At 47.2% G+C, this 21,307-nt stretch overlaps 1 protein-coding gene and 2 long non-coding RNA genes across 3 annotated transcripts in view; 1 reads left to right on the plus strand and 2 right to left on the minus strand.

The window, feature by feature from the left end:
• LOC125947094 (nascent polypeptide-associated complex subunit alpha, muscle-specific form-like) overlaps nucleotides 1-15,049 on the minus strand; it is a 42,365-nt gene extending 27,316 nt beyond the window's left edge. Inside the window, exons 1-2 of the mRNA XM_049671440.1 lie at nucleotides 15,043-15,049; nucleotides 14,074-14,145 (exon numbers count right to left, since the gene is read on the minus strand). Coding sequence (XP_049527397.1) covers nucleotides 14,074-14,145; nucleotides 15,043-15,049 — 79 coding nt within the window. The remainder of the gene's footprint in view (nucleotides 1-14,073; nucleotides 14,146-15,042) is intronic.
• Nucleotides 3,639-4,945, plus strand: LOC125946700 (uncharacterized). Its single transcript, XR_007467792.1, has 2 exons — nucleotides 3,639-3,804; nucleotides 4,812-4,945. It is a non-coding gene; the product is annotated as an uncharacterized LOC125946700 (long non-coding RNA).
• Nucleotides 15,050-15,149: 100 nt separating the features above from the next.
• On the minus strand, nucleotides 15,150-19,865 carry LOC125946703 (uncharacterized). The gene is made up of 4 exons (XR_007467795.1): nucleotides 19,781-19,865; nucleotides 17,265-17,333; nucleotides 16,714-16,767; nucleotides 15,150-15,233 (listed from the first exon to the last, which is right to left on the minus strand). It is a non-coding gene; the product is annotated as an uncharacterized LOC125946703 (long non-coding RNA).
• Nucleotides 19,866-21,307: the final 1,442 nt, after the last annotated feature.

Genomic DNA, 21,307 nt, shown 5'->3' on the forward strand with positions numbered 1-21,307 from the left:
CTAACGTACTGAACTGAAAAAAAAATGAAAGCTTGTTTCTCCTATAAAATGAAGTGGGGGCTGCGTATCAGTACGCCATTCCCCGAGGTGAACTACGACGCCCATATGGCATGTTTCTCTGCGACTAGTCGCACAAATATCGAGCTTTGTGCTTATAAAATATGTTTCGTTGATAGTATATTAGTGGGAACGATGTTGGCAAAACTTTCTACATTGTATGTTTGGCTTACTTTTTTCATACTCTCTTTCTGCGGGTAATTAGCGAACCTCTTGAAGTGTGGGTACTCTTCTAAAGTAATTTTTATATCTGATGTACTTGTATGTCTCTCTGTTAATAATTTCGTCATGAAATATTAACTTTACCAGCCTCCCTACACGTCAAAAAACATGGTGGCCTGTATTTATACGCTTACTCAAGCAAGAACAGTGTGAAAAATATGTGTAGAAGTATAAAATTCATCTTCATTTGGGGTTTTACGTGTCAAAACCAGTTCTGATTATGAGGCACGCCGTAGTGAAGGGCTCCGGGTTAATTTTGATCACCTGGGGCTCTTTAACGTGAAATACAACGCAAGCACACGGGCGTTTTTGCATTTCGCCTCCATCGAAATGCGGCCGCCGCGGTGTCGTGCTCAGCGCCGCAACGCGTTAGCTGACTGAGCCACACGAGCGGGTAGGTACAAAATTTAGTGCGATAATAATGAGGGACACTTGCCGCTTAGTGTTGCCAATACAGAGGTAGTTGAAAGCGTCCTGCCTGCGGAACCAGTGGAAGATGGTGGTCGTCCTAGATGATCTAATAGAGTCAGAAGAAAAGCCGGGTTCCATAGAATTAGGTATTATTTTTTTACTCTAAAGGTACATATATAAATAGGGAATTGATAGTCAGCGGTGCTAATGAAATGTGCTGCACGCTTATTTGAGAAACTGCGAGGACCATCAATTTAAATTCTTGTTGGCGAACAAAACCTCTCTTATAATGTGGGCGTACGCACCACAGGCAGTGCGCACCTTGAAGTACAAATTGTTCCATTGGTCATTGGCTGACATGTGTGTCAGTCGCACCTGACTATCAAAACCTAAGTTTAACTACAACAAAATCGTAATTAGAGGTAACTGAATACTGCGACAAAAATACAAGGCATAATGAAAGGGAGAGAGACTAGAGCAAGGCCATTCTCTGGTAGCTTCACAGATGGCTGGTTGAATGTACATTTGTACTGCAATTTCCTACTGTAGGAGACTCCAGGTTTACGTAAATGTCTGCGAACATGCGAAAGTATTGAATACAGCCGACTTATATTTCCGCACAATATAAAACAAATCAGCAAAGGCTATTTGAAATCATCCGTAACATTAACTCTTTTGCTTACTGGTGCTCGCTCAGATAGCTATATATTTGACAAGAGCTTCACAGTAAGGCAAGTTCCTCCATACCAAGTCTATAAAGGTACGGGCCATGCAGTAGCATGGCTAGCAAACAGACCACACCCTTTCTCAGGATCAAACGATGCTAACGCACGAAATTATTTCTTCGAAAGGGAACCTGAAAACGATTGACTTCTCTGTAGTTCAGGATGGATAACTATCATTAAAATAAATCACCCTACTGACAGCAGAGGTTCAACAGACGGCATCAGGAGGTGCTTAAGAGTTGCAGATTTGACAATCGTCCTAGCCAATGTATTCATGAGTGGGTGTACTCGCAAGTCTTTAGAGGTATAACCCCCTATTGATCATCTCGACCTGTCCCTTGATCTAAGCTTTTCAATCAGAAGGACTTAGAAGTGCTTAGAACAACTCAACACTAGCTAAAGCCATGATAATCAAAAGTGTGGGTACTGTAATAGAATGGGTTTTTGATAAACTATAGTGTAACTCTAGCTTCATATACTAAATGTATGGCAATATTTTTAAGTCCTAGCACTCTCGTAGAAAGCAAAAACCATTTATTATACATTTCTGGCGAATGTACCAAGATCGCCAATGAATTTCAGACATTTTCAGCATCGAAAGATAAAACTGTAATAACGTAGAACAAGAAAAGATGACACAAGAACGACGCAAGCCTTCATATGGTCGGTAATGGTCTGCACAAATTACTGCGAGTGCACACTTTACAGGCTTCCTCTGAACTGTTTTTTTTTGCCTTATTTTGCGCAGAACGCTCCCTAGAAGACACGTAACAGCTTCCCGCGTATAACCAAAATTTGCTACGTAGCCTGGTTAGGGTCCCTTTAATGTAATCTTAAATATCCAAAAGCATTAAACGAAGATTTCAATTAGAGTGCGGCAAAGCAATTGCGTCGGTTGCTATATGTGGAATTGTAGTCTTCATATGTTGACAAAACAAGAAAACTTGGCCGCTTTATTTGCCTTGAACAATTATACTCCATGAGTATTCTGAAACTACCTAACTGAAAAAAAGGTTAGGAACAATGTACGTGAAAGTTGTGAGCTAAGAGAAGCAGAGTTTTTATGGTTGATTGTCATTTATCGCAAAAAATGTCGCAGTTTCGCCCGAAAGGCGAAGCATCAATTGCGATAGCAAATTGGTAGAGACCTATTCGGAGTAGGGATAGTAGAGTCGTTTTATCGGCCGCATAAACTTGGACACATTCGCTTTCTAACTGAATTGACAAGCGTGGTGTCATCGCGCACAAGCAAACATGAATAGATCACACTGAATAACCGCAGACAACGACTGTCAAAACGCTGGCGCGGCCGCTGCAGCGGGCGAAGAATCGTGCGGTCTATCGCTTCAACGGAAACTGAGCGGCGAATGGACAGCGCATAAAGGTCAGAGCCGTGTGGAGACACGGCCGGGCTCGACTGGCGCGCACGCTCGCTCGCTTCTTAAGAAGCGAGTGCGCGCGCCAGTCTAGCCCGGCCGTGGTGGAGATAAAGAGACGGTGCGGGCGACGGCTACCACAGCCAGTGCAAGCGTATTTGTTGGCAGAGTAGAAGCTGCTCCCGCCGTCCCTCCCGCGCTGCCTCCCCGCTTTTCAAAGCGAAGCTTTGTACCTCTACCAGCCAAGGGTTCTGTCGTGTCCGTCTTTGTAACAAAAAAAAAAAACGATCCCGACGAACCGCTAACAATTGCAGGTATAGCAGTATAGCTTACTTGAATTCAGGCATTCAGCGTACAACTAAGCACTCGTTTTCGCAAGAAAAACCACAAAAACAAGCTTCAAAGTGATGAGCCAACATGATGGATGATAAGGGCTGCGGGCAAACAACGGAAACAGGCTCGGCGCGGTCCGTAAGATTAGATTGCAGCTGTTGCAAAGCTTATGCAGCTGCTTGAAAGAGGGTTGACGTCATTCGAAACCCTTCCCATAGAGAAAGAAATTCAACAAGAGGGGACACTCGGCAAAAACTGGCAACAGGGAACACGTCACCATACGTCACGCTATACTTTTTACTCTGAACTTTATCTGCCGCGAGCATCGAAAAAAAAAGAAAGTGAACTTAAGTTAACAGGCATTCATTTATTTTTGTAATTCTTTGCCGCGAAAACTAAAACGTTTTGCGTATAAATGAACTTAAGCTTTGCGACTTATTTTCCTTGCCTTACCTTGCCGCAGGTCAATGACGCGCCAGTTACATGCGTCATCCGCCAGACACTCCCCCGAAGCCAGCGAGGATGGCTGCGCGCGCGTTTGAGCGCTCGCGTGCGGCGACCCGTCTGTCTCATTCTTTTTTTCTTTTTCAAATGTAACCTGGTTTATTGGGCTCTCAGCGTATTCTTGCGTTCCTTCTGCACTGGGACAAGACACCACTGCACTATTGGACTACGGCAAGGTGAGAAATCTTGTTTCACAGTCTACGACGCAATTAGGCTTACGGCACGGGACCGAGACTTAAGACGCAGTTAGCGAAAAATAGCTCGGCCATCCTGGCGCAGTTAATTTGAGTAAATGAATCGTGCTGAGACATGTTTCCGACGCTTCCTAGGGGGACTATTGTAACTTATTTCGGTTTTTGAGCCACACTGGCCGCACAGGGCGCCGTGTCGCAGTTAGCGAGAACTCAGCCGTGGTGTGTAGTCTAGTGCATCTTGCTAGCAGAAGTTTGTGCCGCTTTCTCTGACGCCAGACATTACTGAAAAGTAATTTCGTTACTTTCTGGGGTACTTTTGAGGCACGCTGGCCGCACAGCGCGCTGTGACGCAGTTAGCGATAAGCAGCTCGGCCGTGGTGATAAAGTTAGTTTGGCGTGTAATGAATCTTAGAGGGACAAGTCTGTGACGTTTTTTGTGGCTCCGCAACAACATATACTTTCTTTCGGTACTCACGCCTGTTGAAAACGCGATGGGCGATTGCCAAGAGTAATAACATGGGGTGTGCTGCTGGCGCCGGCAGAACGCGCGAACGACGAACATATCATAAACTTGTAATTCGAAAATTACGTCTTCTAAAGGACTGAAAAAAAGGCATTGCACCCACGCATTTGTCTTGAGTGCCTGTTGCGTCCGTCTCTGTGTATGTCGCGTACCGTCGCGTCGCCCGAGGCCAAGTTTTGGAAACGCGAAGTCGCTCGTGTATTTGTGCTGCCTAAGTGCAGGAAATAATGCCAGGAAATTGGGGAAGGCTTGGAAATCAGATGTTTTCATATATGTTTGGGATGAGTCGGGTATTTTCTACGCCATGTATATAAAAGCGAATTGCTTTTGTTTGTAATGCCGCCCATTCACCGCTTTCGCACGTTTCGCCTCGCAGTATTCCTATGTCTAAATAACAAAATGACTAATGCTTGTAACATGCTGTTACGTGCTTGCAAATGTAACATGCTTGTAATTTTTTTTTCAGCTGGTAGCGTCCGGTGGAGCTTCATACAGGAACTACTGCCTTACCTGCTGGTGTCACAACGTTGGATCAACGCACAAAAAGCGCGGAATGAGCTTTTATATAGAGCAAAATAAATATTTCCTCATTGCACAAAAGGTCTTGCGTCTACTTTGTGAAATTGCACGTGGCACAGATTCGATGGGACATTACGAGATCGTTCGAATTCGTTTTTACTAAATAATAAACCGATTCTGCACGAAGAGCAAAAAAAAAAGGAAAGGGGGGGGGGGGGCGCAGCTGGCGTGCTAGCTTGCGTTCAAAATACGCGCGCCCGAAAGCGAAACCGGCAGTGATGCAAGTGATCGACACCGACCGCTTGGCACACTGCAGTCAATTCGGCCGCTGGGCCCTATGGGAGTGTCCCCTCTTGTTGAATTCCTTTCTCTATGCCCTTCCAGCCTAGTAACTGCTTCGGTTCATTTTCTAGACTACCCCACTATGGGGTAGTCTAGTAGTGTATATCACACCGATCATAAAGCAGTAGTGAACATTGTTGTGAAATAAATAATAATAAAGGCCGTGGTTAAAGTTACGTTGTAGTGTGTGAAATATCAAGTGCGCCGCAGTCACCGTGAGGGTGGCGTAAAAAGCTTCGCTTTCCAACCACCTTCACAGGATGGATTGGCGGGCAATTTTTTTTTTTTTTTTTTTTGCTTTCGCGTGGGAGATTGCGTTGCCAGTTCTCCTTGCGCTGGGTTGCAAGATAAGGATTTGGTGCCGTAGCACAGCGTCGCCCCACCTCCCTCCCCCCAATACCGCCACGGCCTTTTGGACGACAATCGCGTTTGCTTTCCGCCGTGTGTTGGCTCTCCGTGATAGCGCGCATCCCCCGCGCGCTTTTACTCGTACGGCGCGCAGCGACGATTTTATCGCCCTTGGAATCTATACGGAACCTGACGGCGACGGCGACGACGACGGCGACGCCGACGGCAGAAATCCCGTTGAAGTGTCCATATAATTGCTATCGCAATAATAGGTAAAGAGGATGCAAGTAAACTAACAAATTCGACAAAATATATATTACGCTCTTGATTCCGCAGTCGACATTTCCGCATTACCACTCGCTTTAGCGGCCGTCAACTTGTACTTTCAAAAGAAAGTTTGGAGAATGTAAAAAAAGAAAGAAAAGAGTTGCAGATTACGCGCATTCCACAAATGAAAAATAAACACCAATACACCAGAAAAGTACGATTGCAATTATAAATCTGTAGCCGTTTAATTTATGTCTGAGAATACCTCGAATGTCCATTCAGAGAGGATAACATGGAAAAACACTGCTTCACATTCGCGTAGCAGCACACACTTGGTGTTTCCCCCACGCACCGATATCAAACCTGTTCTCGGGCATTATGTCCTGCACAATCGTATGTGGTGAATTGAGGACTATTTAATTGAGGCCTGGGCTATTAAAGGACCATTTGTGGTCTCCTGTAACACTTCGAGGTTTGTGCGTTCCGCTGCGAGTTCAGTACTCTGTCACACTTTTGCGTTCGCGTACACAAATAACACGAGGTAGTGTTTTGCCATAACGCTGGGACAAACCCATACTTCTCTTTCTTGAAAGTCCTAATGAAAATAAACATGGCACCATGTGAAGTTTATTAGCTTGTCCGACTCCGCTTGAAAAACAAAAAAATTGTCGCAGTTTCACCTGAAAGGCGAAGCATCAATTGCGATAGCAAACTTGTAGAGAGCTATACGGAGTAATGATATTAGCTTTATCAGCTGTATAAACTTGGACATGCAGCAGCATGATAAGTGGTTCTTGAGGGAAAGGGAAAGGTTGACGCTATCTTCTGCAGCCCTTGAGGGAGCACGGCTCAGTGCCAACGGGGAGGGGTAAGTGGGAGCGAAAGAAGGGATAGAGTGGAGTCGCCATGGCTGGGCGAAGCAAAACCGGCAGGCATAGGCGGCACGTATCAGGCCGAGATGGAAGGCCTTGGTGTGCTGCAGAGTCTGCAGGGGTGTTGTGCCAGGCCGGTCAGGCCCGGGGTGGGGTGGGAGGCCGTGAGGCCTTCCCGCTTGTAGAAATGTCCTTAGAGGCGTGCGGAGAGCCCTGACGAGTCAAGGAACTCCACGACGCCTCGAAGTGCAGAAAGGTGGTGTCGGCCGGGGAAGAGGAGATCTTCCTCCTTGCCAGAGGGGAGGCCCAGGCGGCGGAACTCCTGCAGGAGTGGGCCCCGCTGCTGGAGGTACGCCGGGCAGGCCAGCAGGAGATGTTCGATCGTCTCCGGCTCCCCGCAGGAGCTGCAGGCCGGGGACGTCGCTCGTCCCAGTCGGTAGCTGCGTGCTGCCGTCCAGCTGCAGCCGATGCGGAGCCGGAGAAGGAGCGAGGTCTCCCTGCGAGCCAGGCCTCGCTGGGGGAGTGGTCGTGGGGGGCATCCCAGTGCCACCCGTTTGTCTGGGTGGTGGGTCGCCAGGTGTCGCCGCAGCCTCAGTCCAGTGAAGTCGCCCTCCGTCACGGCCCGACTGAGGGGCACAGTGGTGTGGTGGGCGTCCTTCGCCAGGGTGTCGGCTGCCTCGTTGCCCGGGATCCCTACGTGGGCGGGGATCCAGTGCAGGGACACCGGGTGGCCTGCGTCCTGCAGCGCTGTCAGCCGGGTAGACAGCAGTGCGACTCCAAGGCGGGCGCTTTCTGGCCTCTGCAGGCCGAGGAGGGCTGCCTTGGAGTCGCAGAGGATGGCCGCTGGTATCCCAGGAAGCTCCTCGGAGAGTAGGTCGACGGCCAGGTGGAGGCCTGCCACCTCCGCTGCAGTCGAGCTGGCGTGTCTGGGCAGTCGACACTGCCTGCTCTTCTGCAGGGCTGGAGCCGTGCAGGCCGCCGTGGCAGAGCCGGTGTCCGGTACCACCGAACCGTCGACGTACACCAGGAGGTGGTCTCCGAGGGTCTCGTCCAGGAGGCAGGCGGCCGTCTGCTGCAGGGCGCAAGCGGGCGAGCGCCTCTTCGAAATCCCGGGCAGCTCCGTGGCGATGGGGACAGGAGGCCTCTGCGGTGGGGGCAGCTGTACCGCATTCGGCGGTGGGTTGCCAACCACCTCCTCGTAGAGGCGGCACAGCTGACCCATCCTTGAGGAAGGCCGGGACTGGAGGCGACGCAGCAGGCCTCTGCAATCAGGAGCATGGTGGAGGCGGTCGACGTGCCTCAGCCCCTGCTGCAGGAAGAGGAGCGACAGGGGCCATGCTCCAGCCTCCGCAAGGGTAGCGGCAATCTGGGAGCTCCGGGGGACGCCCAGGCAGAGTCGGATGGCCGCCCGGTGCTGCAGCTCCAACTTTTCGAGGCGGCGTGGCGGCAGCGCCACCAGCGGGAGGGCGTACCGCAGGCGTGATGTGGCCGCCGCCTCGTAGAGCCGCAGGGCCCACTTCACCGAGCAGCCCTCTCCATGAGCAAGGAGCTGCGACACGGCCTTGCGGACCCTGATGGTCTGGGTCTGCATGGCCCCGACTGCCGGTCGCCAGGTTAGCCGGTGGTCGATGCGCAGCCCAAGGTACGACACAGTCGTACTCCATGGGATGCGCACGCCTTCCAGCTGCAGCCGGGGAGCTGAGCGCCGTGCCGCTGCTCTCGGGTGGACGAGGAGGGCCACCGTCTTCCCCGTCGAAACCGAGAGTCCGATGCTTCCCAGGTAGGCGGCCGTGGTGTCCAGGGCTCTCTGGAGGGCCAGGCACACGTGGCGGCTTGACTGCGGTGGTCCCCGCACCCACAGGGCGATGTCATCCGCGTAGATGGAGCACTCCACCTTGTAGTGAGGGTCGGTCGGCAGTGCAGCAGGCAACCGGGCCAGGGCGAGGTTGAAGAGAAACGGGCTCACCACTGACCCTTGTGGTACGCCTGCGGCGACCGGACGGGGAGTGCTCCTTGCATGGCCCACGCGGACCCTGAGGGTGCGGTCGTTCAGGAACGATGACAGGAACCGCCGCAGGTTGCCGCCAATGCCCAGGAGGTCCAGAGCCTGCTGGACGACCGCATGTGGGAGGCCATCGAACGCCCCCTTGACGTCGATGAGGAGGAGCATGGCAAGGTCTCCGCTGGCCCTGGCGTCCTCCAGGGTGGAGACGACGTCCGCGATGGAGTCCGCAGTGCACCTTCGGCGCCGAAAGCCTGTCTGCTGGTCCGCGAGGAACCCGCAGGCGCGGGCCACCCATTCGAGCCGTGCCAGAGCAATGGCCTCCATCACCTTGCAGGCAGCGGAGGTGAGAGAGACCGGTCGGTATGAGGACAGCTCGTTAGCCGGCTTATTGCTCTTCAGAATGGGGGCCACGATGGCTGTGCGCCAGGCCTCCGGCACCTGTCCTGACCACCAGATGTTGTTGTAGCAGTCGAGCAGGCGTCGTTGTTCACTGGTGGCCAGGTTGCGGAGCATCTGGAGTGTCACTCCGTCTGCTCCCGGTGCACTGCGACGCTTGCCCCTCCTCAGGGCCGTCTGCAGCTCGTGGAGAGTCAGTGAGTCCTGGCAGATGGCCGCGATCTGGCTGGTCGCCCACTCCGGATGCAGCTCCAGCAGGCAGGTAGGCGGGTTGGCAGGGGGAAGTCCGACCGGCAGGATGGCCGCAGCGAGGGCAGCCGGGGGGGCGAAGTGGTCCGCTAGCAACTCCGCCAGGGCCGCCTCGCTGATGCCCAGCGAGATAGCCACCGCGAGGACGGGGTGGCGGTTGACCTTCCTGCCGGTCAGGGTCTTTAGGAGGCGCCAGGCCAGGGGGCCCTTGGAGCGGTTCTCGATGGTGGCGCAGAGGCTCCCCCAGCTCTGGCTCCTTCTGCGCCTGGCCTGTCGTCTGCAGCGGGCATCCGCTCTCCTGTATTCGGTCCAGTGCTCTGCATTGCCCGTCCGGATTGCTCGGCGCTCCACGCGTCGCCTGGACGCACGGAGGTTGAGCAGGAGCAGATCCGGGGCAGGAGTATCGGGCAGAGCAGAGCACTGGACTGTGGCTGCCTGGGCGCATTCCATGATGGCACTCAGGAGGTCACAGCCATCTTCCAACTCACTGCAGCGCTTCCTGAACAGGGACCAGTCTGTGACGTGGTATGTTCGTGACCTCGGCCTTCTCCCACACCCGGGGGTGATCAAGATGGGGAAGTGATCAGATCCCCAAGTGTCGGGAGTTGTAGCCCAGTCATAGGAGCGCTGCTCGGTGGTAAGGGAGAGGTCGATGGCTGTGCTCACCCCACGGCGGACGTACGTGCAGCAGCATCGGCAACACGCAGAACTGTTGTCGACGCCATCGGCGTTTTGCCCGCGTTCGCTCAAAATGCGTGCGGCGTTGGTGACTGTTGCCGGAGCCTCTGATATAAATAGGCACTGCGTGCCGCAGCTAAACGTCGCCTCCCTTCCCTCCCCCTCCCCCACGGCCTCTCCCTCTTCGGAAGAAGGCGCGTTTGCTCTACATACATGGTGATTGTGAAGGAGAACAGAGACGCCTACTTCTGCAGCCCTTAAGTGAGCACGGCGCAGAACGCGCGTTTGTTCTCCGCCGTGCGTTCACTCCCCGTGAAAGACGCGCCCCTCGCGCCCTTTCACTCGAAGATACAGCGTTCGGCGCGCGGCGACGATTTCTTCTCCAAATGACGTCATACGGAACCTCACGGCGACGGCGACGCCGACGGCAGAAATCTGCTTTTGAGTGTCCATATAATTGCTATCGCAATAAAAGGAAAACAAAGAAGAAAGACCACCCACAATCTTAAGCAGGAATGTTTCTCATGATGTTTTCTCACCGTAGTTATTCTTATGAGGTTTTATTGCGATATGTAAGGGAAGAACGTTTCGATGTTTATATACTTTTCGAAAACGGTATTGGTGGCAAGCACTTACCACTAGACGCTGTTGTCGTAAGCGTAACAGCAGGTTGCACAACTGTAGGGCCACTCGAGTGTGTTACGCCAGCTCCGCCATTCTCTACTATATTATCAAAATAAAAATTAGCATTTCATTATTTATGAGCTTACGGACATGTAAAAACTCAAAGCCTTATCTAAATTTTGTGAGAAAAATATGTTTGTCGAATGTATTAAAGAAAAGTTCTTTTGGCATCTTTACATAAAAAAGTTGTCGCAGTTTCACCTGAAAGGCGAAGCATCAATTACGATAGCAAATTTGTAGAGAGCTATACGGAGTAATGATAGTAGCTTTATCAGCTGTATAAACTTGGACATGCAGCAGCACCGGCAACACGCACAACTGTTGTCGACGCCGTCGGCGTTTTGCCCGCGTTCGCACAAAATGCGTGCGGCGTTGGTGACTGTTGCCGGAGCCTCTGATATAAATAGGCACTTGGTGCTGCAGCTAAACGTCGCTTCTCTTCCCTCCCCCTCCCCCCCACGGCCTTTCGTGCGTCCGAAGAAGGCGTGTTTGCTCTACATATATGGTGATTGTAAAGGAGGAAAGAGACGCCTACTTCTGCAGCCCTTAACGCACGCGCAGAACGCGCGTTTGTTCTCCGCGTGGAAGCGCGTCCCTCGCGCCCTTTCACTCGCACATACAGCGTTCGGCGGCGCGCGGCGACGATTTCATCTCCATTGACGTCATACGGAACCTCACGGCGACGGCAACGGCGACGGCGATGGCAGAAATCTGCTTTGGAGTGTCCATATAATTGCTATCGCAATAAAATAAAATTAGTCGATTGGACTGACTTATACTTAATTTTCAACATTTGTTTGAACAGCTTATCGCATATTTCGCACTACAGTTATTTAAAAGTATATCTAACAACTCAATTTGTAAAGTACAAGTGATGCGGACAGGTCAAATAAGAATTGTCAAGGTTATCCTTCATCCAGCATCTTTTTTGGCAGAAGCACGACAGTAAAATTGCTACAGCCATCTACGCGGTTAAATGCGGTTCGCCTGCGATGAAATCATTCTAGTGGCTTCCCTCCTAGATTCAGTGGGTTCTATGCAAACGTTTTCGGTAAAAATGTGGGTACACAAAATGGTCACTTTCAGTTGACAATGCGCAAGATTTAACCTAATAAAGGCACTCACAACCTAATGTGATCAATTTTAGAGCATTTTCAGAGCATTTAGAATTCTTTGCTAGAATTGCGAGATTCAGTGCAATCTATGCGCACTTGTGAGAGCGGTATGGGTACAAATTGATAGGTCGACAACATTGTGTGAAAATGCTATGAAAGAGTGCTATTAAAACAACTGATGTCTGCAAAGATAACAGCCGCCATAACATGGCTCCCAAATGTATTACTACGATTTATTCACGGAAGTACCCCGAAAGTATAGAAAACTGACGTTCGGAGAACAACCTATCGAAGGAATACTAGATGCCGCAGTAATTGTGATTGCTTTAAAACGGTGTAGTTGAAGCACGCCTTAACACAACCATCTGGGCAATGCTCCCAACAGCAATAGATGAAATTAAAGTGAAAAAAAAAGAAACGTTTACAGATATATAAAATCGTTGCTGTTACTTTTAAAAGCAATAGTTTGCGTGTTATATATTGCACTTCATCCAGTAAAATACAGGTACGACCCACTCATTTTGTGCACGCATATTCTGTGCCTTTAGCCACTCATCCATTGCTGAGAATTATATAATTTAACATCTTATTTTCTCATGATTTTTCTCAATATTGACATCCGGAACAACGCAAAACAAGGGTAACACAGCTTTCTGTAATGCCAGAATGGCGTTGAGTGTACCTTAATAAAAAAAAACATGCGGTTGATCCCTCTTATATAGGAATCGGTATAGAACACGAAAGTGAAACGTGTCTTCACAGAAGTAGTGTAATGTTTATTGCACATTGATATATAATGTCTATTGGTGTTTTGTGGCTAAAGCGCCCTTAGGCGTTGATGCACCCACGCTGACGCCTGGTGGCACGTCTCCTCCATCACGACTACCAACGTCGATGACCATGAGCAACCGTCGTGCATATGGAAGCTGCACTACGCTGCACACGCTAGCACAACGCGAAAGACGAAGCACGTAACTGACACACTAATACAACGCGCAAGACAAAGCACGTAACTGAATCGTCACCGAGTCAAATCAGCGCGTACAGCGCGTCGTAATTGCAGCCTCCGCGATCAACTTCAGAAACATTTTCAGAGCTAATTGCGGAGGCCACGCTCCGCTGTGCTGAGTACGGTGAACGCCATCTAGGTGGCGTTTGTAGTGCTTCTTGATGCCAGCGTCCCTTCGAATGCTGGCATCGAGGCGTCGTAGTGCTGAGACCACCGAAGCGTTCACTGTCGGTGCGCGTTAGTGTCATAATGCAGTACTTCTCTTTTCTGCTCGTAGGCGGCGGCACCGCCCCGAGCAAGAGCGCGGGTACACGGAGGAGTGTTAGATATATAAGGCGCGTCTGTGTAGCTCTCTGCAAATGCGTTTGTGGCGCAATGGGTTAAACGCTCGGCGATCTATCGTCGCGGACCGAGAGGTCGTGGGTTCGATTTCCAAATTTTGCATGTTTGTGGAACTTTTTCTTCTGGTTTCTTTCTTTGTATTATGTTCTATGACATATTTCCGTGACGGAAATACGTCAGTGAAGTCTTGGTGGACCCCGGCATAAAACACTTTCGTGTTAAAATATGGCGTGGAACGACTGCTCTCGTGATGTTCCCTCTAAATGTACAAAGTAGAAGTGACGTGATCGTGTGGTAGCAGATCTGAAAGTACGGGCATATGTATATATATATATATATATATATATATATATATATATATATAGTGGGGGAGTGCACTGTCATCATCCGTAGTGAGATGAGCCAGCCGGTGTGCCCTATAAATATAGGCGAGGGCTGCAGGCCTGGAGCACAAATACATGTCGTGCATTACAAGACAGGCAATCTGGGTTTATGTGTGCCTGGTTGCATAAGTGCACAGCTTTCTTCGAGCAAAGATTTTAGCGTCGATGTCAAGATAATGGACACTGGAATGTGTAGAGCTTCATATTTATTGTATTCAGCCTTTTTTCTTTCAAGTGCTTTTTAGTAGAGTGTGTTAAGGTAACCGTTTATTAGAATTTTCACGAAGTATACAAGTTGCAACACTGGGCAAGACCTTTTCAAAGCAAACAAACGGGTGTTTCTTATTATTTATGTACTTCTCTGCACCTACAAACGTACATGAACATGAAATATTATTTTCTATCCGTTTTATCTGAATCGCAAGACGGGCTTCCGCAAGCGCTGGTATGAAAATAATATATAAGCCTCTTTTAGGCACCACAAACAACGTTGGTAATGAAGAGATGAGAAACACTTACCGATCGACGTTGTCAGTACCGGTGCAGGGGAATGGACTCCACCTGCCGACGTAGTTGAAGACGGCTCGCCGGCTGCTTGATCGAATATATTTGTTAAAAATAACAATATTTTATAATAAGGTTGTGATTGTTTGGGCAAAGAGATTGGAGTAAAAATTTGTGGTTAGTGTTGCTAAAACAACATGTCGCTGAGAGTCTTTTTACCGTAAAAATAGCCATTAGCATCGTATATAGATACATGTTTATCAACCAAACAGAGTTTTCTGTCTGGATGCACGCCGCCGCCAGAAAGGGCCATGAAAGGGGAAAGGACCTACGTGCACATCTATTTTTAAGACTTGCTATTATATGCAGACGTAGGGAATATGAGTTCTATTTTTTGTTCACTAGGGTAGTGAATGAGAAGAGACTACTGTGTTTTGTGCATGTATGTTGTTTCACTCACTACTTACCCTCCCCCTCCCCACGCACTTGATTTCCACTGAAATTGAGACAGCAGTGTTATCCTAATACTCGCTGTAATTCTCAAGAAAGAAGAGACGTTAGCACGTTGCTGTGTACCCTGAAGTTTTTTTGCCTAATAGTGTAGATGACGTGCTGTAATAAAAGAAAGGTAGTTTTTCTGTAAAATGCAGTGGGGCTGCGGAACAGTGCGCCATTCCCCTAGGCGAAATACGAGGCCGCTTCTGGCATGTTTCTTTGCGACAAGTCTCACAGATATCTAGCTTTGAACTTACAAAATATGTTGTATCGATATTACAATAGTGAGTAATTGACATAGACAAAGCTTTCTTCATACTATATTTGGCCGTACTTGCTTTTTCATGCATTTTTTTCTCAGAGTGATTAGGGAACATCTTGGAGTGTGGACGCTGTTCTAGTGCGATTTCTATACCTGATGTACTTGTATGCATCTTTGTTAATAATTTACTTGTGCAATATTTACCTTAGCGGCATCCTTATACTCACAAAACATGGTGACCTGTGCTGCTGCGGTGAGTCGTGTAAGCCCAATATGAAAAATATATGTGCTAGTATAGGTACAAAATCTACAGTGATAGTGATGAGACACTTGCCGCTCAGTGTTGGCGATAGAGAGGTAGTTGAAAACGTCCCGCCTGTGGAACCAGTCGAAGATGGTTGTCTTCCTAGGTGAACGACTAGAGTGAGAAGAAAAGCCGTATGCCATAGAATAAGCTGTTATTTATTTTCATTCAAAGGTACATATCAAAATAGTAAATTCATAGTCAGTAGTGCGAATGAAATGTGCTTCACACTTATGAGAGAATGAAATTGCTAGTACCATCGATTTAAATGCCTGTTCGCGAACAAAACCCTCCCTTTCGCGGGCATGCGCACCAGCGGCAATGTGCATCTGTCCTAGTTGTCCCATTCATCTTTAGCAGATGTGAGCGCCACTCGCACCTGACTCTCAAAACGTAAAGTTGAACCACAAGAAAGCGTCATCTGAGGTAACTGAAAGTTGCGACGAAAATAGAAGAGATAAGGAAAGGGATAGATAAGATAGATAGACAGACAGACAGACAGACAGACAGACAGACAGACAGACAGACAGACAGACAGACAGACAGACAGACAGACAGACAGACAGACAGACAGACAGACAGACAGACAGACAGACAGACAGACAGACAGACAGACAGACAGACAGACAGACAGACAGACAGACAGACAGACAGACAGACAGACAGACAGACAGACAGACAGACAGACAGACAGACAGACAGACAGACAGACAGACAGACAGACAGACAGACAGACAGACAGACAGACAGACAGACAGACAGACAGACAGACCGACAGACAGACAGACAGACAGACAGACAGGACAGACAGACAGACAGACAGACAGACAGACAGACAGACAGACAGACAGACAGACAGACAGACAGACAGACAGACAGACAGACAGGACAGACAGACAGACAGACGACAGACAGACAGACAGACAGACAGACAGACAGACTATAGATAGATAGAGAGAGAGAGAGAGATAGATAGATAGATAGATAGATAGATAGATAGATAGATAGATAGATAGATAGATAGATAGATAGATAGATAGATAGATAGATAGATAGATAGATAGATAGAGCGCTCCGAGGATGGTTGTGTGATGTGGTGGCGTGTGCCCTTGCGAACATGCACTATACCCAAGTTAAGATTGTGGCTAGCATCATCTCCAACCAATCTGCTTGGCCGGTAGCCATTTCATGCTTACTTCTACTCTCGATTACGAATGAGCCAACATTATTTTAAGCACTAGCCCACTCATAGGAAGCAAATACTATTTATAATACATTGCTGTCGAATGTACCAAGATGAGCAATGAATAACAGACATTTCAGCGCCTAAAGATAAATCTGTAACACCTTAGAATAGACAACAGAACAAGAACGACGCTGACTTTCATTTCTTTGGTAATAGGTTAGTACGTGTTCCTGCAATGCAGTCTTTACCATCTTCCTCTGAGGTGCTTTTTTCTAAGCGCAGGAAATGTCTTTAACATATACGTGCCACACAGAGCAGTTTTCTCCCCTAAGTGCTTCTCGCAAGACAGATAAACGTGTTATTGTCCGCCTCAAAGTTTTGCTCGTGGCTTCCGCCATTTGCACTTACCAGCTGGGGCTGCTGGCACCGCTGTTGCAGGAGAACCTCCGCCCGTGGACACACCTGAATATGTTTCACCTACAGTGAGTTCATTGTAGTGCATTTTTCTCTTTATCTAGCAAAATTAAGGCCGTATAAACTATACTGACTCTCTAGCTCCATGTACCAATTTTTAGGGCAATATGTTTAGCCACTAGCACACCCGTAGACGCAAATACTATTGATTAAGCATTTCTGGTGAATGTACCAATATTGCCGAGGAATTTCAGACATTTTCAGCAACTAAAGAATAACTGAAACACTTTAAAAAAAGAAAAGACAATAGAAATAGAACGACGCTGACCATCATGTCACCGGTAATGGTATGTTGAAATTACTGCAATACAGTCGTTACAGTCTTCCTCTAAGTTGCTTTTTTTCTGCCTAAGCTGGAGGAAGTGTCTTTAATATATATGCACCACTTATACTAGTATGCTCCACGAAGTGCCTCTTGCAAGACAGATAAACGTGTTAGTGTCCGCATCAAAGTTTTGTTCGTGGCCTCGGCCATTTGCACTTACCAGCCGGCGCTGCTGGCAGCGTTGCCGCTGCAGAACCTTCGCCCGTGGACACAGTTGAAGATGTTGCACCTGCAAGAAGTTCTCTGTAGTGCATTTTTGTCTGTATCTAGCAAAATTTGGGGATGCATTAGGTGAAAATACTTATCTGAGATGATAGCAGCATGTTATCTGGTTTTGGGATATATTTACCTTATAGCCGCGCAGAGATCGGAATATCAACAACATTACAGTTTTTTTCAAACATGAAGTTATCCTTAGCATAAGTGGAATTTAAGCGTAACACGTAAATTCTACTGTTTTGGAGCCACCAGTGAAATCTGAAACCAAAGGAAAGGTCGCCGATCCCCATTCTTATTACAGCCAGCCAACGTGCTTATAGAATTCACGCAGAAAACCGCTGTTTGTACAGAAGCAGTCATAACAGATTTCTATGAGGCTTAAACTGTTAGCGCATACCTTGTTGTTTCGAACAGTGTAGCCTCTCTTGAATAATATTGGGTAAGTGCATGATTCGTTGCTATCCGCTCAAGATATAACCATATGAGTAGTCGCGTGTTTTTTTTGTTTTCACAGCAAACTTAACAAATACTTGTTGCGTTCGTGTTTTTGTCTGGCAGAAATAGTGCCGCAAAACATGGCAATGACTAGTTAAAATGCGTATTTGCAAATATGTTGTGTTCTTGCCCTGAGGTTGCTCAGCACAATTTACGCCGGCAGCATTTAAACGGCTCATCTGGCTCTGTCCCACTTGTGACGCTGACGGTTGTAGTTCTCAACGGTATTCTGTCATTGTCGGACTGTATCCTTATGTTAAGCTTCACCATAATCATACGAAAAACATTGTTAGACATTGTCACCTCATGGCTATAGTACAGCACACACTCAGATTGTTACAAACTCGGTTCTATAGAGCGGCATTTTCGCCCACACAGTGGTGCGAATGAACATATGTCTGTTCAACGTGGCCAAAGAACACGTTATAATTTGCTTCTTCAATGCTACATGACGTATTTACGGAGATCTAAACCGGATTATATTCTACAACCGTCGTTGAATTGGGAACGCAGGCAATATAAAAAATAATTTGTTCGGTTGTAATGCGAAACCAAAATGATATTCTATTGCAAAAAAGGCAAATTCATAATATTGCCGAGCCTGTACTCCGATGTGTCGGAGTACAGGCGCGGCAAGACCGTTGTGCCCCGAACCGTGATCACCTGTCGACCAGCCAAGCAGCTTCGCCACGTTGTCGCTTGCAGTCCCCGTCACCTGTGCGTTACACTTCCCCAAACCGCCAGAGTGCCGCGGACGTCGTCAGGGGTGGTCGTTCCATTAATCTGCACCGGGGAAACTAACAGCAGCGACCTCCGGCGGGAAGGTTGCTATACGAACGATATTATGGTCTCAGAGGATCCTCACAAGCTTGTGCCACGCCTCACGATTTTCTTTATATGCTGTATACCCGTAAATAAAACACAGATTTCGGTTGTAATTGTAAACATTTCGAAGCATTAACCAAAGATTTCAATGAGAATTCTGCTAGCCAATAGTGTTGGTTGCATTATCTGGAATTGTAGTCCTCATATGCTGACAGAAAATGACAACTTGGACGCGTTATTTGCTTTGAATATATTTTCTTTATGTGCCTTTTCAAACCCCACAACAAAAAAGGGTTAGCAACAATACACGTAGCAGTCATGAGTTAAAGGAAGCCCAGTCTTCGTATACGTGATTGTGATTTATCGCAAATGAGTAACGAGAAAATAATGTAAATGAAAGTATCCGACAAAATATATCTTACGCTCTTGATGGCGCACTGCACATTTCTGCATTTACTCTCAATTTAGCGGCCATCAACTTCAACTTAAAGAAGAAAGTTTAAAGAATGTCAAAAATTAGTGCAGGTTACACGCATTCCTGAACTGAAAAATAAACACAAACGCACCAGAAAACCAGGGTTTCAATTCAAAAGTAATAGGCGTTTCATGTATTTGCTAGAACACCTTTCAAGTGCGTTCAGAGAGGGAATAACGAAAAAAAATGTTTCACATTTGCGCAGCAGCGAACTCTCGGTGTATACTCCATGCACCGCTACAAAACCTGCTCTTGGGCATTATGTCCTGCGCATTCATGGCCGGTGAATCGTGGACTATTGAAATGTAGTTTGGGCTATTAAGCGGCCGTGTGGGGTCTTCTCTACTCCTTTCAGGTTTGTGTGTTCTGCTGTGAGGCAGTACCCTACTACATTTTTCTGTTCGCGTATACAAGTAATACGCAGCAATGCTTTGCTATGATACTGTGAGAATCCGTACTTCTCTTTGTGGCAAGTCCTAATAAAAATAAACTTGGCACTATGTGAAGTTTATTAGCTTATCCGACTCCGCTCAGGAATATTCCTCTCTGAGGATATTTTTCTCACCAGAGTTCTTATAAGCCTTTATTACTTGCAAAATATAACAGAATACCTTTTCGATGTATATATACTTTTCAAAACGGCATTGGTGGCAAGCACTTACCACCAGACGCCGTTGTCGTAAGCGTAACTGCAGGTCTCTCAGCTGGATGGCCACTCAAAGATGTCTCGCCAGCTCCACCATTCTCTGTAATATTAACAAAATGAAATTCAACATTTCATTTCATTACTTATGAGCGTACTAAAAGGTAAGCACTAAAAACATGATCTAAATGTTTTGATGAAAATGCGTTTGTTGAATATACTAAAGAAATGTTCTTTGTGTATCCTAACAGAAGGACTAAAATTGGTCGATTGAACTGAGATATAGTCAATTTTCAACATTTCTTTGATCTGCTTATCGGATATCTTGCTTTACAGCAGTTTCAAAGTATATCTAACAGCTAGATTTGTAAAGTACAAGTGATCCGGACTACAGGTGGACAAATAATAATTGTCCACCTTATAATTCTTACAGAATTTTTTGGCACCAGCACCAGAGTTAGAATTGCTACGACCGTTGACCCGTTAACCAGAAGTGACGTGAACATGTGGCAGCAGATATGAAAGTAGGGGCATGTTTATTTATTTATTTATTTATTTATTTATTTATTTATTTATTTATTTATTTATTTATTTATTTATTTATTTATTTATTTATTTATTTATTTATTTATTTATTTATTTATTTGCGGGGGAAAGTGTCGCTATCGTTACAGAGAGGCGCCAGCTAATGTGCCCTAAGAGTTGAAGCATAGGTTGCAGGCCTGGAGCACAAATTCTGGTCAACAAGACAGGCAAAGTTTGTTTCTGTGTGGCTGGTCTCACAACTGCAGAGCTTTCTCGTCGTAAAGATTTTGGGCACTGAAGGCACAATAATGGGCACTTGGAAAATGTAGAGCTTCCTATTTGGTATATTCAGCCTTACTGCTTTCAAGTGCTTTGAATGGATTGTATTAAGCCAACCGTGTAGAATTTTGGCACTATTCAAGCAGCTGACATGCCGCACCGCTGGTCAAGATCATTTCAAAGCATAGATATGCGTGTTTTTGTTATTTTATGTACTTGTCTCCACCTCCAGCAGTGCCCGATCATGCAATATTTCCTCTACCAACAGGGGCTGTATCGCTACCCGGGATCCTGCAAGCGCTGGTAGGAAAATATACATATAAGCTTCGTGTAGATGCCAAAAAAACGGTGGTAATGATGAGCAACACTTACCGGTCGATGTTGGCAAAGTCGTTACAGGTGAAACTAGCCCACCTGCGGATGTAGTTGTAGATGTCTCACCAGCTGCTTCACCCCATATAGTGATTGAAGTAAAAATAATTTTTCATAATGAGGTTGTGATAGTTTAAATAAACGAGAACATTGAAGTGAAAATTGGTTGAAAAGTAACCAAAACCTTGATATTAAAACGCCGGAGTACTGTAAAAGAATGGGTCGTGGATAAACTTTCCTGAATCTCTAGCTTGATATACAAATTTTTATAGCAATATCTTAAAGCACTAGCACACTCGTAGAAATCAAATAATATTGAATATACAATTCTGGGGAATGTTGCAAGGTTGCTAAGGAACTTTAGACATTT

The sequence above is a fragment of the Dermacentor silvarum genome, chromosome 7 (genome assembly GCF_013339745.2).
Source record: "Dermacentor silvarum isolate Dsil-2018 chromosome 7, BIME_Dsil_1.4, whole genome shotgun sequence".
Classification (NCBI taxonomy): Eukaryota; Metazoa; Arthropoda; class Arachnida; order Ixodida; family Ixodidae; genus Dermacentor; species Dermacentor silvarum.